The 25,675-nt window shown below is 44.6% G+C and overlaps 1 protein-coding gene across 1 annotated transcript in view; it reads left to right on the plus strand.

Annotated features, from left to right (window-relative positions):
* The first annotated feature begins 342 nt into the window (after nt 1–342).
* The window catches only part of CYTH3 (cytohesin 3), a 114,287-nt gene continuing 88,954 nt past the window's right edge, over nt 343–25,675 (plus strand). The window contains exon 1 of the mRNA XM_003281912.4: nt 343–508. Coding sequence (XP_003281960.1) covers nt 475–508 — 34 coding nt within the window. The 5' untranslated portion in view covers nt 343–474. The remainder of the gene's footprint in view (nt 509–25,675) is intronic.

Consider the following 25,675-nt stretch of genomic DNA (forward strand, 5'->3'; position numbering starts at 1 on the left):
CTTCTGAATGTGTTCGTTTCTTCATCTTTTACCCCGAGTGCACGTGCAAGTTGCACCCCTGGCCACTGGGTTTTGCAGAGTGTCGCGTTCCAGTGTCTGGGGCCCCACGCCCGTCCGCAGGCTACTGGAATGCTGAGGGCGAAGAGGCTTCGCTCCACGCACACCAGATCAGCCTGCACCCCAGGGGCTGGGTCTACAGCCTCCCCCAGCGCAGACGCCGCCGGGCCCGGCCGGCTCCCGAGGGCGGGGCTGCGCGGCCTCACGCCCCGCCCACCGCGGGCAGGGGCGGGGCATGGGTCAGGTGACTGCACGCCGAACACCGAGGCCCCGCCCGGCGGGAGGAGGCCCGGCCGCGACCCGGGCCGCGCGCTGAGGAGCCGCCCGGTCGCCTGCGCGCTCCCTCCGGCGGCGTCCCCAGCCCGCGGCCCCTCTGCTGCCGGCCCCCGGCTCGCCGGCTGCGGGAGTGGCCTCAAGATGGATGAAGACGGCGGCGGCGAGGGTGGTGGCGGTGAGTGTCGGAGGTGTGGTGGGCTCGCCGGCGGCCTGGGGTCCGGGTCCGGGGGCCGGGGGTCGCGGGCGCGGCGCCGGGCCCGTGTTCACCGGAGGAGACGGGGTCGGGGGCAGCGGCAGCGGCGTCCGCTGGAGGCCTGAGGCGCGCCGGGCCAGGGCCGAGGCGGGGTCTCCGGGGGCCCGAGGGAGAGGCGGGCCGGGGTCGCCGTCCAGCTCTGGCGAGGGTCTCGGTACCAGGCCGGGGCTGCCGCGGGCCGGGGTAGCTCCGGAGTCTCGGGCCGGGGTTTGGGTGTCGCTCCTCTGGGGCGGGGGACCTTGCGGGGCGACCTTCCCCGCATCTTGTTGCCAAGGGCGTCCACGCCCTCCGGAGCCCGGCGTTTCGGATGCCCCCTTTCAGCTCAGGTGGGCGGAAGCGGCTGAGCCAGTGGGAAACCGGGAGGGGAAAGTTTTGCACTGGAGGCTCCTCGAGGGTACAGGACAGGAGGGCAGGGGGAACGGTTGGAAAGCGTGACAGTCTGCTTGGCTTTGGGTCAGAAACGGTCGCTGGATTTGCTCGAACGGGGAGGGGGCCAGCTGGAGACCAGGTCAGGGTAGACGTTTTAGGAAACGGCAGACGCGACAGTGAGCAAAAAACTCCGTGGAGCCGAGGGTGGGGGTCACGAGCTGCACCCAGCACCGAGGCGAGACCGGAGAGCCAGGTGTGCCCGGAGCCAGGTGTGCTCCTGAGTGGGTCGGGTCGGTGCCCGGCGTGGCCCAGGTGGTCTGTGTCTGACGTTCGGTTTCCTCTTGCTGGAGGAATCGTGTTTGTTGAAAATTATTTCGTGGAATACAGATGACTGCTGGGTCATGCTGGGAATTAGGTTTTAAAAACAGAAGAACGTGCCTCTGTTTGGAGTGGGTGTTCGCTTTGGAAAGCAAAGAGTTAATGCCCGTGTTTTTACAGTAACAGCCGAAGTTGAGGTTCTCTAGACTTTTTTCTTTTCTGAAGATCTCCTTTGAGCTGACAGAGAAATCATCAGAATCATCAGAACCCCATGTAATAAGGGAGCAGTTTAGAGAAATCTTAATTACAGGCTGCCGGAGCAGCTGCCTGTAAGAATCAGCAGTATTGAATGCTTCAGGATGAAGTGGTTCATCATCAAGGTGCCTTCTAGAATTCAAGTGCTGCTCAGGGGGAGATTTTTTTTTTTGCTGAAAGACGCGATGCAGCCAGGATGGTGGGAAGTTGGCACCCGTCATGGCATTTGGCGAGTTCAGTTCTTATAGTTGAAGCTAGGGGTAGCACTGTGGCACCGAGTGGGTGTGTTGATGAAAAGGGAGCGCTGTGGAACGAAGGCGCCCAGTTGCGAACCCTCCTACAGTCAGGCTGTCCGTCTGGAGCCATGAGATCCTAAGGAATGGATTCCCGGTGGATGTCGTGTTTCCTGCCTGTCACAATTTGGGCACAGCAGTTTTCCCTTGTTCGAAAAGAAAGACAACTGTAATATGCAGACGTTGGACATTAGCGTCAAGGCAGCTAGCTGGCTTGCCAGTTTTGTTTGTAAGGTGCTTTGGGCTCTGTGAGTAAAGAAATGTAGACTTGAAGATAAAAGCAGGAATAAAGAGGAAAAAAGGAGGCTTTAATGTGTTCCAGCAATTTGCAGGTCTTGAGTACTATTAACAGAGGATGATGTTAAGTATCAAAAGTCTTAAAACTGTCCTTGGGTTGTTAATATCTCTTCTGGGAATATATCACAGGGAAGCAACCTTGAAATAAACCCCTCACGTAAAAAGATGTGTATTATGCTGTTTAAAATAGCAAAAAGTTGGAAACATCAACGCCAACAGTAGGGGCATGGTGAGGTAAATTATGGGAAGTTTACTGAAGTATTTTACAACCATTAAAATAAGCAGTTTTATACATCATGGTTTAAACAACATAAACATTGGTGACATGGATTATTTTATTTTCTTTTTATATTTTCCAAGTTTCTGGAGTAAGTGTGTATTTCAGATTTGAAAAAAACCATCAAAGACGTGAATGTTTTAAGTGTATCATTTAATTCATCTCACTGGAACATTCAACAGTGAAGATTTATTTATTGATTGCCCATCAAAATGCCAGCCAGCATGCTAGGTGCTGGAAAATAACTTTTAACCTTTATTGATTTAGTTTATAACTAGCTTTCTCCCTTGCTTTGTGACAGACACTTAAAAATATTTTTGGCAATATTAGGATATTTATTTTTGAAACAGGTGAAAAGCAAAGTTTTGAAATATGAGTGATATTGTAATTATTGTATAAACTTTATGTGCTTATATTTAACTCTAGACTGTTGTAAGTTTTGAAGTTAACATACCTCTTTACAGTTAATACCATTTAGATTTTTAAATGCTTTAAAATTCATGTTTAAAAAATAACGTTGAGTTCTTTTAAAGAGAACCGTTTCAGTTGCCAGCAGATTATAAAGCATAACATTTTTTGGTATATTTTTAGAGTGTAGTACATAATGTTGAACTGTATCTGGGGGAGGCAGTTAAAGCTTGTTTAAAAGATAGGGTAAATAATCTATTAAAACAGTAGTTATGGTAGAGGCCAAAGATAACTGAAAAGGTCTTTTTTTTGTTAATGGTCAGGTTAAAAGACTTGAAAAATTGATTCCTACTTGCTATTTTTATAAGTTAATTTAGCTTTTTGTCCACCGTATTGTTCTTTCAATGCAAGATAAGGAGAGAGAGGATGGTGGCATGAATGGCTGGAAGGCAGTTACAAGAGGAGCGAGTGGGGGGCACAAGATTACAAGAACACATTGTTCCTTGCAGTGTGTGCAGAGTGTAGTTAAGGCATTTTTAATTCCTATGGGACTTTGTTGCCTTTCAGTTTTTCGAGAACAGTTCTTGAGCTAAGTCTCTACTTGGAGGGTGGCTGGCTAGTTTGGCTCATTGGGATTGTCTTCGTGTCCTGTTTGGGCATCTGTCTGATTGATGGTCCTGAATGGACCATCGCTGGCAGATGAGGTGAATTAACTATAATTGGCATTCTTCTCTCTGCCCCCCTTCACTCCCTGATCGATGTAGGTGTCTGTGCTTCAGGTGAAGAGATGCTGAGCCTTGTTCATAACAAAATACATGCAAATTAAGACTAGATTGAGCTCCCACCTTTCACCTTCAGACAGGTGATAACCCCCAAGCGTGAAAAGTCTGTTTCAAGTTTGAAACATTTGAACGGCAAGGCCGTTTCAAACATTTACGGGTAAGAGTGTAAAGTAGTCACAGGCAGGGCCAGCCCATGTCCTGTTGGCTCAGATCCGTTTCTTGCCCTTTCCCTGCAGGGACTCACCCCTGCAGGCAACATTTCCCAGGCCCTTGGTCAGCTGACTTCCGGCTGGGATTGGCCACTGGGAGCCACTGGCAGGAGGAATGGGAGGAGGAAGGACAAAAACAGGTTATTTCCCCTAGGTCTGCCTCAGAGAGTGTCTCTGGCACGTGCCTTGTCTCCTTTTGGCTCCAGCTCCTGCCCCTTGGTCCTAGCGTTTGAGCCTTGGAAATACCTCCTCCCTTTTACCCTCTATTTGAGAAGTGGTAACAGCATCTTGCTCTTGCTAATCTTTGGATTATCATTTCCTGTTTGGCTTTTCAGTTTTTCCATTACGCCTGTCACTAATTCCTTATATTAAATTCCCTCTATATCAGATTCTTAAAGGGATGGTTTCTCTGGATGTCTCTGTTTCTCTGGGTGGACCCTGATAGATACAGGTGCTTTAGGCAGTAACTTTAAAAATTACAGGTGTGTAAATCCTTTGACCCAGCAATCCAGTTCTAGGAATTTAACCTGCAGATATATTTGTACACGTGTGAGATAACATAGGTACAAGATTATTTATTGCCTTGAGTGTCCGTCAGCAAGCAAGAGACTTATCAGATAAATCCATACCCAGATGGTTAATGAGGCTGTAAAGTTGTAGAAAGGAACGAGGAAGTTCTTTTCTTAGTCGACATGGAGAGATCTCCAAAATATCTTAAGTTACAAGAGCCGGCCGGGCGCGGTGGCTCACACCTATAATCCTAGCACTTTGGGAGGCCGAGGCGGGTGGATCATTTGAGGTCAGGAATTCGAGACCAGCCTGGGCAGCATGGTGAAACTCTGTCTCTACTAAAAAAATACAAAAATTAGCTGGGCGTGGTGGTGCGTGCCTGTAATCTCAGCTACTCAGGAGGCTGAGGCAGGAGAATCGCTTGAGCCTGGGAGGTGGAGGTTGCGGTGAGCCGAGATTGTGCCACTGCATTCCAGTCTGGGCAACAGAGTGAGACCCTGTCTCAAAAAAACAAAACAAAATTACAAGAGCAAAGTGTAGCAAAATGTGCATTGCGTGCTCCCATTCTTGTGTTTTGAAAGAGGAAGTGATGGCTGATGCATGCAGATTTCCTGGAAGGTGAAACAAGGAACCAATAACAATGGTTACCTGTTTGGGGAGGATGATGGGAACTGAGTGGATGGGGGAATATAGGGGGGAAGGAAACTTTTCACTATGGGCCTTTTTATTTTTTGAAATTCAAAAAAGTTTGGATAATCTATCTTCAGTTTTTCTAAAATTGGAAAGCAGTTTCATAGAAACATAATAACGCTGGTAAGAAAATACCCATTTTACACCTTTTTTGAGGGAATTTTTATAGATTAAAAAATACGTCCGGGCACAGTGGCTCACACCTGTAATCCCAGCACTTTGGGAGGCCAAGGCGGGTAGATCATGAGATCAGGAGTTCGAGACCAGCCTGGCCAATATGGTGAAACCCCGTCTCTACTAAAAATACAAAAATTAGCCGGGCATAGTGGTGTGCACCTGTAGTCCCAGCTGCTCAGGAGGGTGAGGCAGGAGAATTGCTTGAACCCGGGAGGCAGAGGTTGCAGTGAGCTGAGATAGCACCACTGCCTGGTGACAGAGTGAGAGTTGGTCTCAAAACAAACAAACAAAATATTCTGGGAAGACAGCAACAAAAAGATAATGTGATATTCAATGTAAGGTTATGAAATGTTATCTATTTTTCAGTCTAAATAAGTTAACTAATGTACTTTGGAGAGTTTAAAAAGTGGATGCTTTTAGATTATGCTTAGAGTATATTCTTTTGTAGTCATTTACTCAAATATTGATGGTGTCTCTACCAAATACCAGTTTCTATGCATGGCACAAGAGCTGTTAGTGTCTGTGTTATGCCGTTTTTGCATTGCTATAAAGAAATACCTGAGCCTGGGTTATATATAAAGAAAAGAGGTTTCATGGACTCATGGTTGTGCAGGCTGTAGCTGTACAGGCACGGTGCCAGCGTCTGTTTGGCTCCTGGGGAGGCCTCAGGGAGCTCTTTACTCATAGTGGAAGGTGAAGCAGGATCAGGCACATCACATGGCCGGAGCAGGAGCAAGAGGGAAGAGATGCCACACCGTTAAACGACCAGATCTCAGGAGTACTCACTCATTGTTGCAAGGGCAGCACTGAGCCATGAGGGATCTGCCTCCATGATCCTGTTGCCTCCCCTCCAAGTCCTACCTCCAGCATTGGGGATTACAGTTCAACATGAGATTTAGGCGGGGCATGTATCCAAGCTGTATCATTGCCTAATAGTGGCGAATACGGCACATAAATTTCCCATGTTCATGGAGCTCATGTTTAGATGGAGAGACAGACAAAAGAGGTAAACAGCTATATATAAAATAACCACATATTATGCTAGATGTTTTAAAGGAAATCAACAAGAGGTTGAGGAAGAGAAAGTGTGGGATGGGAGAGGTGTAGGGAAAGACCGTGGCCAGGGAAGGCCTCTGAGAAAATGCCCTTCGAGGTGCAATCTATAGGGATAGTGGACCAGACAGAAGGAAAGGCATGGAGCTGGCAAGAGCTGAGTATTCTAGAGAATTAAAAGCAGCTTTGTGTGGCTTGAACAGACAGTGAAGCGGGAGAGATAGACTGGGGCCATGTCAGGCTTTCAGTAGCTAAGGAATGCAGATTTTATTCTAGGTACATGAAGCCGCTGAAAGATTTTTAAACGGGGAAATCTCATTTGTTTTACATTTCAATAATTTTAGCTAATATTTACTTGATGCTTTATGTCCTGCATACTTTCTACGTCTTAATTTAACTCTTCATACTATTACTATTTTCAGATTGGAAAATGGAGGCATAGGGAAGCTAAGTAATTTGTCTCAAATTTCACAGCTAGCAAGTGGTGGGGCTGTGATTCGAACCCAGGCCTTCTGTTTCAGAATCCTGATTCTCAACCACTGCCCCCTGCTTTTTAAAGAAGCATATTCTTGACTCCTGAGTGGAGAGTGGGTTGGAGGAGAAGGGAGGACTTGGGAGAAGGGAGTTGTTGCAGTGGTTCAGGTGAGAGTTACGGGGCTTGGTGGGTTAGGGTGGTAGTGGGAAATATGGAGGGAAGGATATATATAAAACACATCTGTATAAAACATACAGAGAAGTACAAAGAATAATGAAACCAGCACTCTTGTTCCCACTACTCAGAATTGACATAATAGTTGTCAATGTTCTGTTGCATTTTTAAGGTCTATTTTTTAAAAAATAAAGCATTACTGGTAAGTCTCTCCATCTCAGTATATTGTGGTGTTCTTCTTCCAGTTGCTCAGGCCAAAATTTTGGTGCCATCTTTTACTTCTTTTGCCTTAAGCCTTCTCACGGTTCTCCCATTGTCATCCTTGTTCACACTGCAGCCAGGGCGATTCCCTTTGACACGTAGGTCATGTCACTCCTCTCTTAAAGTTTGCTCTTTCCTCAGTTTATTGAGAATCCTATTCTCAGACCACCTTACATGGCCATGGCCCACACGCTGTAGTTCAGGGGGCTGCAAGTTCTTCTTTTTTTTTTTTGAAATGGAGTCTTGCTCTGTCACCTAGGCTGGAGTGCAGTGGTGCGATCTCGGCTCACTGCAACCTCTGCCTCCTGGGTTCAAGTGATTCTCCTGCCTCAGCCTCCTGAGTAGCTGGGACTACAGGCGCATGCCACCATGCCCGGCTAATTTTTTGTAATTTTTTTTTTTTTTTTTTTTTTTTTTTTTAGTAGAGACGGGGTTTCACCATATTGGCCAGGCTGGTCTTGAACTCCTGACCTCTGATCTGCGTGCCTTGGCCTCCCAAAGTGCTGAGATTACAGGCGTGAGCCACCACGCCCAGCCAAGCTTTTTTTTTTTTTTTTTTTAATAAAAGGACCAGATAGTAAACCTTGTAGGCTTTGTGGGCCACATATGATCTCTGTCACAAGTCTTTTTTTTTTTTTTTCATAACCTTTTCAATATGTAAAATACATTCTGACCTTTGGGACTGCCCTTGACTACTACTCTAGTCCCCTGCTATCTGTTTGACATTTTCCATCACTCCTCTCCCGTTTCCTCCCTGACTCTGGTCTGTCTCATTGGTCTCCTTGCCAAGCACACTCCTGTCTCAGTGCCTTTGCACCTGCTGCCCCTGTGGTGGTTTCCTCTTAGATACCTGCATGTGGTGTACCCTTGCTTTGTTCAAGTTTCTGCTCAAATGTTTCCTTACCACAGAAATCTTCCTTGACCAACCTGTCTAAAATCACATTCATTGTTACTCCCAGCTCTGTTTTTCTCCCTTAGCACATGTCACCCCTTACCTATTATATATGTTTCTTTTCCCTTACAATATGAGTTCTATGAAAGTAATATTTTCTGCTTTTATCCAGTTATATCTCCAAGATCTAGAACAGTGTTTGGTACATAGTAGCCTTTCAGTAAATATTTGTTAATAAATACTGAATAAAGTTGAAGTCACTTTTGTCTAGCAATCCCTGGTCCTTTTGCTCTTTGCTTTCGTGTTTCCTAGAGGCAGCCATTATGAATTTGATATGGGGCCCTCTGGTGTATGGTGTTTTTGTTTGTTTTTTTGAGATGGAGTCTCACTCTGCCACCCAGGCTGGAGTGCAGTGGTGTGATCTCAGCTCACTGCAACCTCCATCTCCTGGGTTCAAGTGATTCTTCTGGCTCAGCCTTCTGAGTAGCTGGGATTACAGGCGGGTGCCACCACACCCAGCTAATTTTTGTATTTTTAGTAGAGACAGTGTCTCACTGTGTTGGCCAGGCTGGTCTCGAACTCCTGACCGCAAATGATCCACCTGCATTGGCCTCCCAAAGTGCTTGGATTACAGGCATGAGCCACTGTGCCCGGCCTGGTATATGTTTCATACTTCAACAGATGTGCATGTGCCTCTGTAAGCAATGTACAGGTCTCTCTTTTTTTTTTTTTTTTTTTTTTCTTTTGAGATGGAGTTTTGCTCTTGTTGCCCAGGCTGGAGTGCAATGGCGTGATCTTGGCTCACTGCAACCTCTGCTTCCTGGGTTCAAGCGATTCTCCTGCCTCGGCCTCCTGAGTAGCTGGGATTACAGGTGCCCGCCACCATGCCCAGCTAATTTTTTGCATTTTTAGTAGAGATGGGGTTTCACCATGTTGGCCAGGCTGGTCTTGAACTTCTGACCTCAGATGATCCGCTGCCTCGGCCTCCCAAAGTGCTGGGATTACAGGTGTGAGCAACCGCACCTGGCCCTAATTGGTTTTAAAAAGATTATAAAACCAAGATCACACTGTGTGTAATCTTCTGCAGCTTGCATTAGAGATTATCCTTGTGATTATATATAGACCTTGTTTATTTTAACTGCGATCACGTTTTGTCTATCTTGTCCTGTGTTGAACTTTTTTTTTTTTCTGAAGACAGTGTCCTCACTCTGTTTCCCAGGCTGGAGTGTAGTGGTGTGATCTTGGCTCATTGCAACCCCTACCTCCCCGGTTCAAGTGATTCTTCTGCCTTAGCCACTTCAGTGGCTGGGATTACAGGCTTGCAACACCATGCCCTGGTAAATTTTTTTGTATTTTTAGTAGAGACAGGTTTTTGCTATGTTGGCCAGGCAGGTCTCGAACTCCTGACCTCAAGTGATCCGCCTGCCTCGGCCTTCCAAAGTTCTGGGATTACAGGTGTGAGCCACCGGGCCTAGCCCTGTGTTCAACTTCTTAATGTCAGTGTTACACTGGTGGTGTTACAAACGGTACTGAGGTGAGCTCCTTAGTCTTCTCTCCCCTCACAAATGTGAGTTTGTCTAGAGTATATTTCTAGAATTGCAGTTGTGAGTTATAGGCATGCTTCAGTTTTAATAGATAACAGATTGCTTTCTCTTTTTTTTTTTTTTTTTTTTTTTTTTTTTTTGAGACAGAGTCTCGCCCTGTTGCCCAGGCTGGAGTGCAGTGGCGCAATCTCGGCTCACTGCAAGCTCCGCCTCCCGGGTTCACGCCATTCTCCTGCCTCAGCCTCTCCGAGTAGCTAGGACTACAGGCGCCTGCCACCACGCCTGGCTAATTTTTTTGTATTTTTAGTAGAGACGGGGTTTCACCGTGGTCTCGATCTCCTGACCTCGTGATCCGCCCGCCTCGGCCTCCCAAAGTGCTGGGATTACAAGTGTGAGCCACCGCGCCGGGCCGATTGCTTTCTCATTAGGGGCTTTTGAGTAGTGTGATTTCCCAGCATTCTAATCAGCACACAGTGTTTGCCTTGCTTTTAAATATTTGCCTATCTCATGAGTAAGAAATGATGTATTGCTTTAATTTGTGTTGCTTTATAGTGACAAAATATATATTTTAAAAACTGTTATATTAGGTTCAGGGGTACATGTGAAGGTTTCTCATAAGTGAGCTCTTGTTACGGGATAGAATGTATTTTGGAGAATCAGATGGACATACTGTCAGCTTGGAGAAGGTTAGAGATACAAGAACTGTAGGAATCAAATATGGCTAGGTTTCTCGATTGGTAGTGGTGTTGCTTAATGAACAGGGGAAAAAAACTATTGTGAGGGTTCATTTTTTTTTTTTTTTTTGGTCAAAAATATCTTTTCTTTGCCTCCGCTTAAACACAATTTTTTTATTACAGAGTCGCGTTCTGTTGCCCAGGCTGGAGAGCAGTGACGCCATCATAGCTCACTGCAGCCTTGAACTCCTGGGCTCAAGCAGTCCTCCTGCCTCAGCCTCCTGAGTAGCTAGGACTACAGGCATGTGCCACTGTGCTAAGCTTGCCTCTGTTTTTGAAGGATAGTTTCATCAGGATTATAGTTGGAGGCTTTCAAGTTAATTTATTGCAATTTTTTTTTTTTTTTTTGTGAAGATGGGAGGTCTCACTATGTTGCTCAGGCTGGTGTTGAACTACTGGCCTCAGGTGATCCAAAGTGTTGGGATTACAGGCATCAGCCACTGAGCCTGGCCTTTCTACAGTGTTTTGAAGGGGTAATTTGATTGCCTTCTGGCTTCCATTGATTCTGTGGAGAAGTCAGCTGCATCAGTCTTGTTGTCTGTCTTTTCCAGTTAGTGTGTTTTTTCTTCCCTTTAGGCTGCTTTTGAGATGTTCTCTTTGGGTTTGGTTTGCAGCTGTTACGTGGTGTGTCCAGATGTGGTTTTCCTCAAGTGTATCCTGCTTCGGATCAGTTGTTCTTTTTCTTCTTTTTGGCAGTGCTGTGACAAAGCTTGATCTTAAATTAGATTTACAGAATTCTTGTTCATTATCTCTTCATTGATTGCTTCTGCTGCATTTCCTGTCTCATGTCCTTCCAGGACTGTAATTACCTGTGCATTAAACATGTCCTCTGTGTCGTGTCCTGTATGTCTTAGATTCTTTTCTGTGTTCTTTATCCCTTTGCCTCTCCATGGTTCACTCTATATCTTCTTCTGACTTATATTCCATTGTACTAATCCTTTCTTCAAGCTGTAATTGCTGTTAAACTCATTCAGTGAGTTCTTAATTTCCATTATTGTCTTTTCCAGCTTTCTTTTTTTTTTTTTTGAGATGGAGTCTCACTGTGTCGCCCAGGCTGCAGTGCAGCGGCGCAATCTCGGCTCACTGCAAGCTCTGCCTCCCGGGTTCACGCCATTCTCCTGCCTCAGCCTCCCGAGTAGCTGGGACTACAGGCACCCGCCACCATGCCCGGCTGATTTTTTTGTATTTTTAGTAGAGACGGGGTTTCACCATGTTAGCCAGGATGGTCTTGATCTCCTGACCTCGTGATCCGCCAGCCTCGGCCTCCCAAAGTGCTGGGATTACAGGCGTGAGCCACCGCGTCTGGCCTTCCAGTTTTCTTGATTTTTTTTTTTAAAGATTCCAATTTTCTGCTGGCATTTTTTATCTTGTCAACTGCTTTATTATACGAATCACAGTTATTTTAAAGTCTGTGTCTGATAACTCCGATATTTGGATGCCTTGTGTGTTCTATTGTCTGTTTTATCCTTGGTTTTCAGTCATGTGATCTTGATTCTAGATATGCCTGTTGAGCTTTAATTAAGTTCTGGACAATGTATATGAAAAATTATAGAGATGATTCAAGACCCTGCCCGTTGTCGTCATTTGAGGATTTGGCAGGCAGTTAAAAGTAAGGGAATATCACTTTGCTCTTTTTTTTTTTTTTTTTTTGAGACAGAGTCTCACTCTGTCACCTAGGCTGGAGCACAGTCAGGCTCAAATGATCCTATGATCCTCCTACCTCAGCCTCCCAAGTAGCTGGGACTACAGGCACATGCCACCATGCCCAGCTAATTATTTTTTATTTTTGTAGAACCAAGGTCTCACTATGTTTCTCAGACTGGTCTTGAACTCCTGGCCTCAAATGATCTGCCTGCCTCAGCCTCCAGAGGTGCTGGGATTACAGGCCTGAGCCACCTCACCTGGCTGGGAATATCATTTTAAAATTATGAGGCTTGGTCTATTCTGGTTTACCCTTCTTCTAGGTTACAGCCTTCAGTGGTTCCCACTGAAAGCTTGGGATGCTTCCCAGGGCCTCTTCTACTTGGCAGCCCCTGAACTCTAATTTTTGTCCCCTCAGTCCCCTAAGACTGGTGGCTATTCTGCTGACCTTCTTGGATTCTCAGTCACTTGTTTCTGTTTGGTATTTTGGCTTCCTAGCTTCTGCTGTGAATTGGCAAATCCCTCAAGGAGAAAAGTGGCCCTGGTGATTGGGCTCACTTCTCTGCACTCCCCTTTTCTCTCTGGAATCCTGGCCTCCAGAGTCCTCACTGCATGGGTAGCTCGCTGATGCCTTCAAACAGTTGTTTCTAATAATTTGTTCAGCTTTTTAAGTTGTTCTTGGCAGAAAGGTTGGTCTGCAATGAGCTAGTCAGCTTTTACTGGAAGCAGACTCAGGAATTCAATTTTGCTATTTAAAATGGACTTGTCAGTGAGATATCCTAGTGGAGATGGTAGGCAGTTGGCTGTGTCAGTCTGCTGCTCGGAAGACTAATTTGGGTAGGAGGTAAACATTGGGGAGATTTTTAATTCATGTGAGTGAAAGAGCTCACATAGGGAAGAGAGTTGAGAGAGGAGAAAAATCCTAGGACTGAGGACAGTGCAGCAAAGGTGACTGGGAGGGTAACCAGTGAGGCCTAGGAAGCCTTGAAGATTGTGTGGCATTGCAGAAGAGAGAAGGAGTGATCAGCTGTATTGAATGCACTTAGAGTCAGCCTAAAATGGGGATGGAGACATGTCTACTGGACTTGGTGATGTTAAAGAAAAACAGTTTGGAGAGAGGCAGGGAGCTAGCTAGACTGGAGTGGGCTAAGGAGCTAGTGGGGGAAGGTGTGTCTTTGCTGAAGGAAAGGCATGTGCCATGGGCCTTAATTGGAAATGTGGCATGTTACGAGAATACAGGGGAAGCCTGAGTGGCTGGAGCTCAGTGAGGGAAGGGTATGTTTGTTTTGCAGCAAAATATTTCTCAGGGAAGTTTTCACAGGAGACCAATAATCATTTATATCAGGCATGTTAGAATAATAATGCTGTTTACATTCTCACACTCTTAGTATAAGTAACTTTGAGAGAGGTAGATTAGTTCTAAGAAATTATTGGCAGATACTTTAGAAAGCGGGTTTGTCAGCCTGTAATATGGGACTATTGAAACTTTTGAAATGAAATGAAATTTAAAAAATAGGTTTTGTCAAAGTACCCTAAAAGCTGCTTAAGATATATTAAATATTGGCCAGGCTTGGTGGCTCACGCCTGTAATCCCAGCACTTTGGGAGGCCGAGGAGGGTGGATCACCTGAGGCTGGGAGTTCCACACCAGCCTGACCACATGAAGAAACCCTGTTTCTACTAAAAATACAAAATTAGCTGGGTGTGGTGGTGCATGCCTGTAATCCCAGCTACTCAGGAGGCTGAGGCAGGAGAATCGCTTGAACCTGGGAGGTGGAGGTTGTGGTGAGCTGAGATCGTGCCATTGCTCTCCAGCCTGGGCAACAAGAGCAAAAATCCGTCTCAAAAAAAAAAAAAATTATATATATATAAATAAAATATATATGTATGTAAAATAGTTTGAGTTTGTAGGGAAAATAGTAAAACATTTAAATGAGAGTAGAAAATATATGACCCTCCATCCTGATTTTTTAAGTTAACCAAACATAAACTTTTTATAGTTAATGTCAGGTACCCAATTAACATAGAACAGACATGAGATTCTGTAGTGCTTTATAATTTGGCTGGGGCCAATACAGCAAGCATTTATTTCGGATAAATATCTTTTCAGTATTATGTAAATATTAGAAGAGACTCACCTGAGTCAATTTCAGTTGGCCAAGAAGATTTTTTGATTTACTTTCCTAGAGTAAATTTACTCTCTTAGCTGACTTGATTTTTAGTAAGTCACCAGGAACGCTGTTCAAATAGGAGAGAATAAAAGTTCCTGCTTTAAACTCTCAACAGGGCTATTGTTAATTACTATAGTCTTCTTTTGAAAAACTTATGTCTGTAATTAATAAAATCAGCAATTTGCTGTAAAACAAAGCATTTGGATGATGATCAGAAAGTATTTCCCAATATCTAGGTAATTAGTGATTTTTTCCCCAAGTTTTCATCCAGATGTTTGGCAATGTGTAGACACAGCCTTACTGCAACTTTCTAATTCACTTTCATGGGAACATATAATATTCTCCGTTTATTTTGGACAGCAGAGTTTCCCTTTTCTCTGGACAGATGCATATGAAACACATGCTCTTTGAGTGGAGTTTGTGGTCCTCTGAGAATTCTCTGAAGGAGGAAATGGGTTGACCTATTTGGTTGCTATGAAGTAAAAACAATCTTGTTTTCATTTTTTAGTGAACATCTGGGTTGCATTTATTATTTCACATTCTGGAAGTTCTGTAAAACCACAATTTGATAATATGAGGGTTCATTAAAGCAGTAATTATTGAGCTATTTTTATAGTTGATTCAAGAATTAGGGTGGCTGATAGACTTTAAACAATATTTTTTCGTTTCTATAAAATGTAACTTAAATAACAGCTCTTGATTTGAAACCATAAAATGGGACGTAGGTATTTTGGGGGGCAGAAGAAGGATTGAACAACCAGTTTATTTCTCTGTTGCCTGTTGCCTTGTAGCTTGTGGTCATTGTTACAGCCGTATTTGACTCTGTGTAGAAGACATTGTTGATGCCCTATTGCAAATCCACCCTTCTTTGCTTCTTTGCCCACAGAACCATGAATTGTTTACATATTTACCCATCAGGGAAGAGGACTTTATCACCACAAAGGGCTATATCTTAAGTAGTCTAAGCAGGTGGGATAATCCCTCTTTCTTTATCTATGAGTGGAGGAGAGGTGAAAGTGTCACCCAAGTCTGGCCAATGTGCAAGGCAGTTTGCAGGGAGATGTCTCCAAGAAGTTTCTTCCTTCACAAATAAACATATGAGGAGTTGCGTTTCTTTTCTTTTCTTTTTTGAGACTGGGTCTTGCTCTGTCTCCTGTGCTAGAGTACAGTGGCATGATCATGGCTCTTTGCAGTCTCAACCTCCTTGGCTCAAGTGATCCCCCCACCTCAGCCTCTCCAGTAACTAAGCCCTCACCACCACGCTCCGCTAATTTAAAAATATTTTTTGGAAAAAAAAAATTTTTTTTATAGAGACAAGATCTTGCTACATTGCCCAGGCTGTTCCTAAACTCCTGGCCTCAAGTGATCCTTCCAGGAGTGAGCCACCGTGCCTAGCCCTGTTGCATTTCTTATGCTAGACATTGTTGGGCCTGGATGACTAGCCAGCTTGCATTCACAATGGCTCTTAATTAAGCCTGTCCATTTCCAAGCCCACACCCTGAGGATGACCAGCGGGATTCTAGATGGTGCTGTTGCTGAATTTCACCCACCCAGGAACCTCCCTACCTCCACACTTCCTGTCATGTGGGACAGTAAATACCCCTCTTGTTTAAATGATTGAGTAGCAGTGTACTGTAACTTGGAGCTCAAGGCATCTGGCGTGATACTGGCTGTAGCAGCAGGTAGGTTTCATTCTGTCATTCATTCAGTAAGGATCTCCTCGCCATAGAGTGCAAAGAGAAAAACACCTTTTCTCTTCCATAAATATTCATTAAGCATATAAATATTACTTTAAGAACTTGGCTAGGTTGTATTTTCTTTTTGAGATTAACACTTTCTCCCCTTTTAATAAAACAAAATACATTTTCGTATTCTTAGACATTGTTTCGTTTGGCGAATCTTTATGTGTATTTTAACACGTACATTTAGAAATATGCAATAATCAAAGGTGGCATTGGCAATTTAATATTCTGTTAGAAGACAGGACTTCCTTTTAGTTCTTTACAGAGAGGAAATAAAATAATCAAGAATGTCCTTTTCCAACTTTCAGTAATTAGATTAAAATTTTTTTGAGTTGAGAAAGGATCAGACAAATGAATTCAGTTTTGTTTGTGTTAGAGTATGGGAAAATTGAAGAATTTTAGTGTCTTTTGAATGTTTGGCCTGTTCACATGATGAGGCTGTATTTCCCAGGCGTGGGAGGGTGAGCGATTGTAGACTTTGATTCAGTATATGACCACACTTCTGAGAGCATGACACATTTCGAGAATAAATGATGCCTTTCATTGCCTTAAGTAAAAAAAAAATCTTCACATTGGATAAGTCTTCTTCTAAAATGTTGCGTTTTCTCGGGAATCACAGGTTGTCTGTTACGGACTATGTTCCTGAAATTTAGTTTAAAGTAGTGGTTAAGCTGTATACTAGTCAAATGGTTACTAGGATGTTTCAGTTTTCACAAAAGAAAGTCAAATGCCTTCTTTCCTTCCTTTTTGTGGTCAGACTGGTCTTGAAGTCTGCTAGCTCTTGCTCGCCACACGTTGTCCCGCTAGCATTCACTCTTGATGACAGCTCACAGAGGGAGCAGAGTCCAAATGGATGTGGTGTGTCCTGCCCTCCCTTGGCTCCCCCAGTAGTTGCTCTGCCTCACAAATGCGCAGTAATTTGGCTGGACATGCAGAACATGACTTTTTAATTTTTTTAATCTGGAAAGAACATAAGCTATTTCCCCTGGGTTCTGCTGCTATTAGTACTTGGACATTTGTTTTAGGATTTAAGTCTCTATTACCTTCCCACTGCTTCCACCCCTCCCCACTTTGCTCTTCTCAGTAGAGGAGTCTGGGGGCTTCTCTCTTTGCATGTCTTCCTGTCAAGTATTACCTATTATGATCCTGGTGAAGAGCGGACTGTCTTGCATCTAAAGGTAAAGAAGACCATCTATTTCAGAAGTCTTGTTAAGTTCTGTGCTAAAACTTTTATCTCCCATTTCCGTTTTACCTGTAAAGGGTAGCAAAGAATTTGTGTCTTCAGAGAGAAGTCCACTATCCTAGTCCTTCCAGCCCCCTTGAGGTTTGGTGCAGGCCTGCCTGGGAGTTCCACAAATGGGAGTGTGCTCTAGGGCTCCCTGCCTGAACCAGTGGTCAGTGACTCTCTTTGGAGAGAATATCCCCGCCGAAGTTCTCCAGTCTCAGGACTTGCTGTAGGCGGTTTTATCTTGGTTTCAGCCATCAAGAAATGTAGTCGATTGGATCAGTGACTGGGAATTTCAGAAACAGAGTTTACAGGAGTGCTGTTTCCTTAGAGTTGTAAAGTTATTGACAGGGCCATTTCAACTTTGGTTAGAGATTAAAGGTCAGCCAGGTGCGGTGGCTCACGCCTGTAATCCCAGCACTTTGGGAGGCCGAGGTGGGCGGATCACGAGGTCAGGAGATCGAGACCATCCTGGCTAACACGGTGAAACCCCATCTCTACTAAAAACACAAAAAGTTAGCCGGGCGTGGTGGCGGGCACCTGTAGTCCCAGCTACTCGGGAGGCTGAGGCAGGAGAATGGCATTAACCTGGGAGGCAGAGCTTATAGTGAGCCGAGATGGCACCACTGCACTCCAGCCTGGGTGACAGAGCGAAACTCTGTCTCAAAAAAAAAAAAAAAGATTAAAGGTCAAGCTTGGGTAGTCACACTAACCTGAGCATCTCCCCTACATTCTAGAGAGGGGAGTCTGTAATTCCTTAATTTCATAAGAGACTTGAAGTTGAAGCTGTTTTCTCCTGATGTCCCTAACATATCCGTCCCTCCCTGTCCTGATTAGGTGCTGGACCGCCAGGGCTACTGCAGTGCTGTGGTGGGAGCCTTTTTGGTCCTCAGCCCAGCTTCTTCATGATCGACTCTGTTGGGATGCATCATGCTGGAGATAACTATGTAGCCATTCCTTCCTAAATAGTCTTAGTCCTGTGGGATTGGAGAGGCCCTCTTTTCCCTTGGGGTCTCTGGGAATTAGGATTTCAGAACTTTTGCCTGTTTGCTGTATCAGGTTAGCCATTGAGGATATTTCGGATAATTCCCCTTGTTCAAGGCAGAATGTTGTCATCTATAATGTTAATGGTTCTGAGAATTTGTATTCATACTTTCTGTATGCTTACATGAGTTTGTTTAAACATTTGAGCCTGATTGGTGTTGACATATTTTTAGGTAAATATCTGCAGCTCTGTCATTTCTAGCCTTGTGATTTTGTGTAAGTTACTTAATCTCCCTAAGCTTCAGTTTTCTCATATGCAAGATGGATGTTAAAAAACCCAAGTGAAATTATTTATATGAAGAATTTATCAAAAATCTCGACGATTGTAATAGTAGGCATTCAAAACTGTTAGTCATCAATGTGTTAAGCCTCTGGCCTGCCTGTCTTTACATACTGAGCAGAGTGAGTTGGAAGAATTGTTGTATTTGGGCTTAGGGATAACCAATGATTGGCAATATGATTTATATCTTTTCTTCCCAACTTTGTATTTTGAAAATGTTCAAATCTACAGAAAAGTTGAAGGAATGGTGCAATGAATCCTATATGTCTTTCACCTAAATTCACCAGCTGCTAACATTTGGCCACATTTGCTTGTCTGTCTTTATATTACAATTTGTGTGTGTGTGTGACTGAACCCATTTGAAAGCAAGATACAAACAGGCGGGTGCGGTGGCTCACGCCTATAATCCCAGTACTTTGGGAGGCTGAGGTGCGCAGATTATTTGAGGTCAGGAGTTCGAGACCAGCCTGGCCAACATGGTGAAATCCTGTCTCTACTAAAAATATAAAAAATTATCCAAGCATTGTGGTGTGCGCCTGTAATCCCAGCTTCTTGGGAGGCTGAGGCATGAGAATTGCTTGAGCCTGGGAGGTGGAGGTTGCAGTGAGCTGAGATCATGGCACTGCACTCCAGCCTGGGTGACAGAACAAGACTCCGTCTCAAAAAGTAACAAATATCATAACACTTTTCAAATAAATACTTTAGCACTCATCTCCTAAGGACATTCTCCTACATAACTACAGCCGTTATCGTTCTTAAGATAACTAACAGTCATTCCATAATATTGTTCCAAAATAGTACACATTCTGCTTTCCCCAGTTGTTACCAAAATGTTTTTATAGCTTTCTTTTTTTTTTTTTTTTTTTTTTTTTACCTATCTGGGCTGTAATTAAGATTTACACCTCCTATTTAGTTATCTCTCTTCAGTCTTATTTATTTTGTTGTTGTTGTTTGGTTGTTTTTGAGGTGGAGTCTTGCTCTGTGGCCAGGGCTGGAGTGCAGTGGTGCGATCTCTCGGCTCACTGCAACCTCCGTCTCCTGGGTTCAAGTGATTCTCCTGCCTCACCCTCCTGAGTAACTGGGATTACAGGTGCCTGACACTGCACCTGGCCTCTTTTGTTTATTTTTTATTTTTATTTATTTATTTTTATTTTTGAGACAGAGTCTCACTCTGTCACCCAGGCTGGAGTGCAGTGGCATGATCTTGTCCTCCCGGGTTCAAGTGATTTTCCTGCCTCAGCCTCCCCAGTAGCTGGGATTACAGGTGCCCGCTACCACGCCCGGCTAATTTTTGTATTTTTAGTAGAGATGGGGTTTCACCAAATTGGCCAGGCTGGTCTCGAACTCCTGACCTTGTGATCCGCCCACCTTGGCCTCCCAAAGTGTTGGGATTACAGGCGTGAGCCACTGTGCCTGGCTGTTTTTTATTTTAAAATGTGTTTTGGTGGCTGGGCGCGATGGCTCATGACGGTAATTTCAGCACTTTGAGAGGCTGAGGCAGGCGGATCACTTGAGGCCAGGAGTTCAAGACCAGCCTGGCCAACATGGTGAAACCCCATCTCTATTAAAAATACAAAAGAATTAACCGGGCATGGTGGTGCATACCTGAAATCCCAGGCTGAGGCACAAGAAGTGCTTGAACCCAGGAGGCAGAGGTTGCAGTGAGCCAGGATTCTGCCAGTGTGCTCCAGCCTGGGGGACACAGTATGACTGTCTCAAAAAAAAAAAAAATTGTTTTGGTGACACCTTTTTGAAGAGTCCAGGCTCATTGCCTAATATCATTATTTGCATCCTATGACTAGATTGCATGTGTAAGCAGAATTGATAAGTGCTTCAGTTTCTTTAATTTTTTTTATTGTAAATATGTTAAAAATCATTTTGATTCAAGGTAAAAGTGACATTCATTTTTCTTGTTCTTTGGTAAGTGTGGATTAAGTTGGTAACCAGAAGGAGTTACTGAATGGTTCAGATGTCAATGGAATATGTGTGTGGGTGAATTTGGAACAAGTATACACAGTGGTTTCTTAGACTCACACCCGTCTGGAGGTAGTTATCTGGCTTAACATAGTAAGGATTTTATTTTAATATTTGGCCATGGTTTTATAAAGAAATGAACTTGAGAATTGGAAAATTTAGTAAGACAAACTATATTTACATAATTTTCAAAAGAGATACTTTGCTGTCAGATCCTTGGATGAAGACTAAACCTTAAATCTCTCAGGAATGCATCTTTTTCTTCTTCCCTCCCTCAACACTTTCCTATCAATTTAAAAAAAGAGCTTTAGCTGCAGCTGAGACTAATACAGGATCCAGCTGTAGCTTTTTTGTTGTTGTTCATGTATCCGGTGATGGGCACAGCAAACTCATTGTATGAAAAGTCAATAAAGGAAAGGGCAGGGTGGGAAAAAAATGACACTCCTCTAAAAGTATTCAAGAAATAGCAACAGGATCTAGGAGTCTCCCTTTCAGATGACTGATTTAAATTCCATTCTGAAGTATTAATTTTGTTCGTGACTAGTCTAGAAGGCATTTTAATTTTCCCTTTTAATTATGTACACACCACGTAATCAGAGAATATATGTGAGGCCGACACATTATTTTCCTTGGAGGCAGAAAACAGTAAAGCATGAGAACCCAGAGAACTAAACCCTCCTCTTGTAAAATAGGGCAAAGATTCTTCAAAATACCGTTCATGTTCGTGCTGGTATAGAGATAGCAAGGATCTGTGAAAGAAAGCCAGGTTCTCTTAAATTTGTTCAGTAGTACATTTATGCATTTACCATACAGCAAATAAATTCAGAATCAGCAGTTCAATCAAATTAAATTCCACATTTGCCTATCTGTTTCAGTGTAATTTCTATAAAAGATTTGCGTCTTCTGCTCTGTCTTAACAGGACCAGGTCCATATTACTACCCTGTAGCTGAAGATGAATTATGTTTTAAAATGGTTTTTATGATCAATGTAATGATCATAAGACTAGTGATTTTCACATACTTGAGTATCTCAAGCATTTCATTTTTCTTTTTTTCATGTTAAGGGAGTCAGATTTCTCATATTTCTTGTAATTGTAGCCAGACGTCCTGTTTGGGAACTATTAAATACCAATGGTGCCTGTGAAGAACTCATGCGATTCTGTGGTAACCATCTGAGTTATTCTTTGTAGATTTGATTTTATGGACAGGCCTCCTTGAAGTCCTGTACTCTATTTTTAGAAGCTCTTTTTTACATTTCCGTGGTTCAGGGCATCAGTCATAAACATATTTATTATTCAGCACAAAAATGTTGTTCAGTGTCTTAAGGCTGTTTAAACTTTATGGAGATAATAAACCAGTGGCACTTCAGTGGATATAATATATGAGCACTACTGAACAAATTTAAGGACGAAGAACTTCGCGGTCCTTCACAGATTGCTGCACTGTCTGCGCCGCCATGAATGGTATTTTGAAGAATCCTTTCCTATTTTACACTAAGAGGGTTCCGTCTCCATGCTTCTCACATGTTTCTATTTTCTGCCTCCCACTGAAAGAAACGCTTTTGTTCCTGCATGTCTCCCCTCCTTCACTCCTGCCTCATTATTACTCCTTTAAAAAAAAAAAAAAAACTTAAGAATAGTCTGGTAGCTTTCTTCTCAGATTTATTTATTTTATTTATTTTTTTTGAGACGGAGTTTTGCTCTTGTCCAGGCTGGAGTGCAATGGCATGATCTCGGCTCACTGCAACCTCCACCACCTGGATTCATGAGATTCTCCTGCTTCAACTTCCGAAGTAGCTGGGACTACAGGCGCCCGCCACCACGTCCAGCTAATTTTTGTATTTTTAGTAGAGATGGGGTTTCACCATGTTGGCCAGGCTGGTCTTGAACTCCTGACCTCAGTTAATCCACCCGCCTCGGCCTCCCATAGTGCTGGGATTACAGGCATGAGCCACTGAGCCCGGCTTTTCTCAGATTTATATATGATTGGTTTGCTGCTCTGTGTTGTAGCAGAGACCCTGTGCTCTGAAGTAATTTCTGATCCAGTGAAGTATTACAGGAGCGAGGGACTGTGCACCTTCAGTCTATTTGGTAATAAAGCACCTATTCTCTTTTTCGAAATCACTGTAATCCACATGCCATTACAATCATCTTTTTAAATTACACAATTGAATGGCTTTTAGTATATTCATAAAGTTGTGCAACCGTCACCACTATCTAATTTTAGAACATTTTTATCACTTCAAAAAGAACCTGGTCCCCATTAGCTGTCATTCCCTCCTCTCCAACCCCTGGCAGTCATTCATTGACTTTTTGTTTCCATGGACATGTCACGTAAATGGAATCATAGAATATGTGGTCTTCTGTGTTTGGCATTTTTCACTTAGCAGGTTCATCCATGTTGTAGCATGAGTCACTTTCCCAGGTTCATCTGTGTTGCAGCTTGATTCAGTGTCAGTGTCTGTGCTTCTCCTGTGGGTGGAACTGAGACCTGGATTGGTTTTAGTGTTGGGAGTGGTCAGAGAGGTTTTGCTCACCTCTGTCACATGGTTGAATCTGTGGCTGTGTGCTATCTTGAAGGTTTTTAGGTTTGCTTGTGCTTTCTTCCTATTGAAAAGGTTGAAGTTTATTTTAACCCGTATTATTTGAAGGACCACATCATATCCTTGCTGTTGAAATCCTTAAGTTGATAATCTTATGAACAGTTGCATCTGGAATAGAATCATGTTGTCTGTAGAAAGTTTTTACTCTCTCTGAAGACCAATAGTGGGTTCAAGGAACAGAATTCCCCAAGGGAGCCATACTGAAATCTGTTGACAGAAGCATGAAGAGTCTGCTTCTCGGGGGTTCCAGTGTGATCCCAGTGGTGGACGTAGGACAACAAATTTCCATCCCCTGTTCACCCCAAAATCTCAGCAAATGACAGGGAAGAGACTAGGATGGGGGGCAAGTGGGGAGAAGTTGGTCAAAGCGTACAGTCTTGCATTTGTAAGATGAATAAATTCTGGAGACCTCATGTACAGCCCTGTGACTACAGTTAGAGATAACATATTGTATGCTTGAAATTTGCAGAGAGTGATTCTAAGTATTCTCACCACACACGCACAAGGTAACTATGTGAGGCGACAGGTATGTTAATCTTCTTGACTGTGGTCGTCATATCACAGTGTCTCCTTAATCAAGACATCGAGATGTACACCTTTAATATATCCAATTTTTAGTTGTCAGTTGTACCTCAATGTAGGTGGGGAAAAAAGAGCCTGGGAAGGGGACCTTTGGCAAAGGATAGAGTGTAACACACTTTTGGAAGGAAACTACAAATGGGAAACCTATGAGCAGATAAAACAGAAGGAGGATTTAGAGTAAGCAGGAGCAGCTTCTGGACAGCCCGTCACAGGGCTCTGCTCAGACTAGTAACTAGAGTGTTCGGATTCGGGTTCTGTTGGTGATCATGGAAATCGTGCTGTAAACAAGGAGAATTCAAAGGCCCTCCGAAGCCACTGTGCTGGGAGTGTTCTCTGCACTCTTCTCTGTCCTGCTGTCCTGTTCCTCTTGTTTTGAGCAGTCTGCAGCATTTTACCCACAAGCAAATTTTCTTTACAGAGATTGGATTCCTTGCCTGGGGAGAATTGGAACTCAATGGGTGTGTACCAACACCCCAAGTAAAGCTTTTTAACGTTTTTGTTTGTTTGCTCTGTTTATGTGGCTTCTCCAGTAAAGGGCCTATCTTTTCATCCCCAAGGGAAGCCCTCCAGTGGACAAGCTTTGCTCACAAACACAGAACATAATGAACCTTCTCATTTGAGAGGGGAATCGAGTGAGAAAAGTTACCTACATGCAACACCAAAGGAAGACACACAGCTAGCTTCATCTCATTTTTTTTTTTTTTGCAGTTAATGGTTTTATTAAACATGATTTTTTTGGTAATGGATTTATTTATTATTTTTGCACACAAAACAATAAACATTTTCTAAAAGTACATACAAACAAAAAGATGCATATCAAACATATTAAGAAGGTTGCACATGGGAAGACGGGGAATAGAAATGGGGGGTGGGAATTAAAATAAATGAGAGAGGGACTTTGTATGGATCAATGATAATAACTCAATCCTCTATTTGACAAAGATGAAGGAGAAGGAAGAGGAAGAAAAAGAAAGTGGGATAAAGGATCAGAAAGGGAGGAAAATAGAAAAAATTAGAGTATGACTCCAGGGTAGACCTGTTTTGTTGTCGCTTGGTTGGTTGGTTGGTCAGTTGTATTTTTCATATGTTTCGCCATGTTGGCCAGGCTGGTCTCGAACTCCTAGCCTCAAGTGATCAACCCGCCTCAGCCTCCCAGAGTACTGGGACTACAGGCGTGAGCCACCACGTCCAGCCCCCACATTGCTTCTGGCCTCTGTGGTAGACCTCCCAGACGGGGCGGCCGGGCAGAGGTGCTCCTCACTTCCCAGATGGGGCGGCCGGGCAGAGACGCTCCTCACTTCCTAGACGGGGTGGCGGCCGGGCAGAGGTGCTCCTCACTTCCCAGATGGGGCGGCCGGGCAGAGACGCTCCTCACTTCCTAGACGGGGTGGCGGCCGGGCAGAGGGGCTCCTCACTTCCCGGACGGGGCGGCCGGGCAGAGGCGCTCCTCACTTCCCAGACGGGGGGCCGGGCAGAGGCGCTCCTCACTTCCCAGACGGGGCGGCCGGGCAGAGGCGCTCCTCACATCCCAGAAGGAGCGGCCGGGCAGAGGCGCTCCTCACTTCCCAGAAGGGGCGGCCGGGCAGAGGCGCTCCTCACTTCCCAGAAGGAGCGGCCGGGCAGAGTCGCTCCTCACATCCCAGACGATGGGCAGCTGAGCAGAGGCCCTCCTCACATCCCAGACGATGGGCGGCCAGGCAGAGACGTTCCTCACTTCCTAGACGGGGTGGCGGCTGGGCAGAGGCGCTCCTCACCTCCCAGACGGGGCGGCCGGGCAGAGGAGCTCCTCATAACCCAGACGATGGGCGGCCAGGCAGAGACGCTCCCCACCTCCCAGACGGGGTGGCGGCGGGCCAGAGGCTGCAATCCCAGCACCCTGAGAGGCCAAGGCAGGCGACTGGGAGGCGGAGGCTGCAGCGAGCCAAGACCACGCCACCGCACTGCAGCCCGGGCAACACCGAGCACCGAGTGAGCGAGCCTCCCCGTCTGCAGTCCCAGCACCTCTAGAGGCCGAGGCGGGCAGACCACCAGAGGTCAGGAGCTGGAGACCAGCCTGGCGGACATGGCGCAACCGCGCCTCCAGCCAAAGGAGAAAAACCAGGGAGGGGTGG

The sequence above is a fragment of the Nomascus leucogenys genome, chromosome 17 (genome assembly GCF_006542625.1).
Source record: "Nomascus leucogenys isolate Asia chromosome 17, Asia_NLE_v1, whole genome shotgun sequence".
In the NCBI taxonomy this organism is placed as follows: Eukaryota; Metazoa; Chordata; class Mammalia; order Primates; family Hylobatidae; genus Nomascus; species Nomascus leucogenys.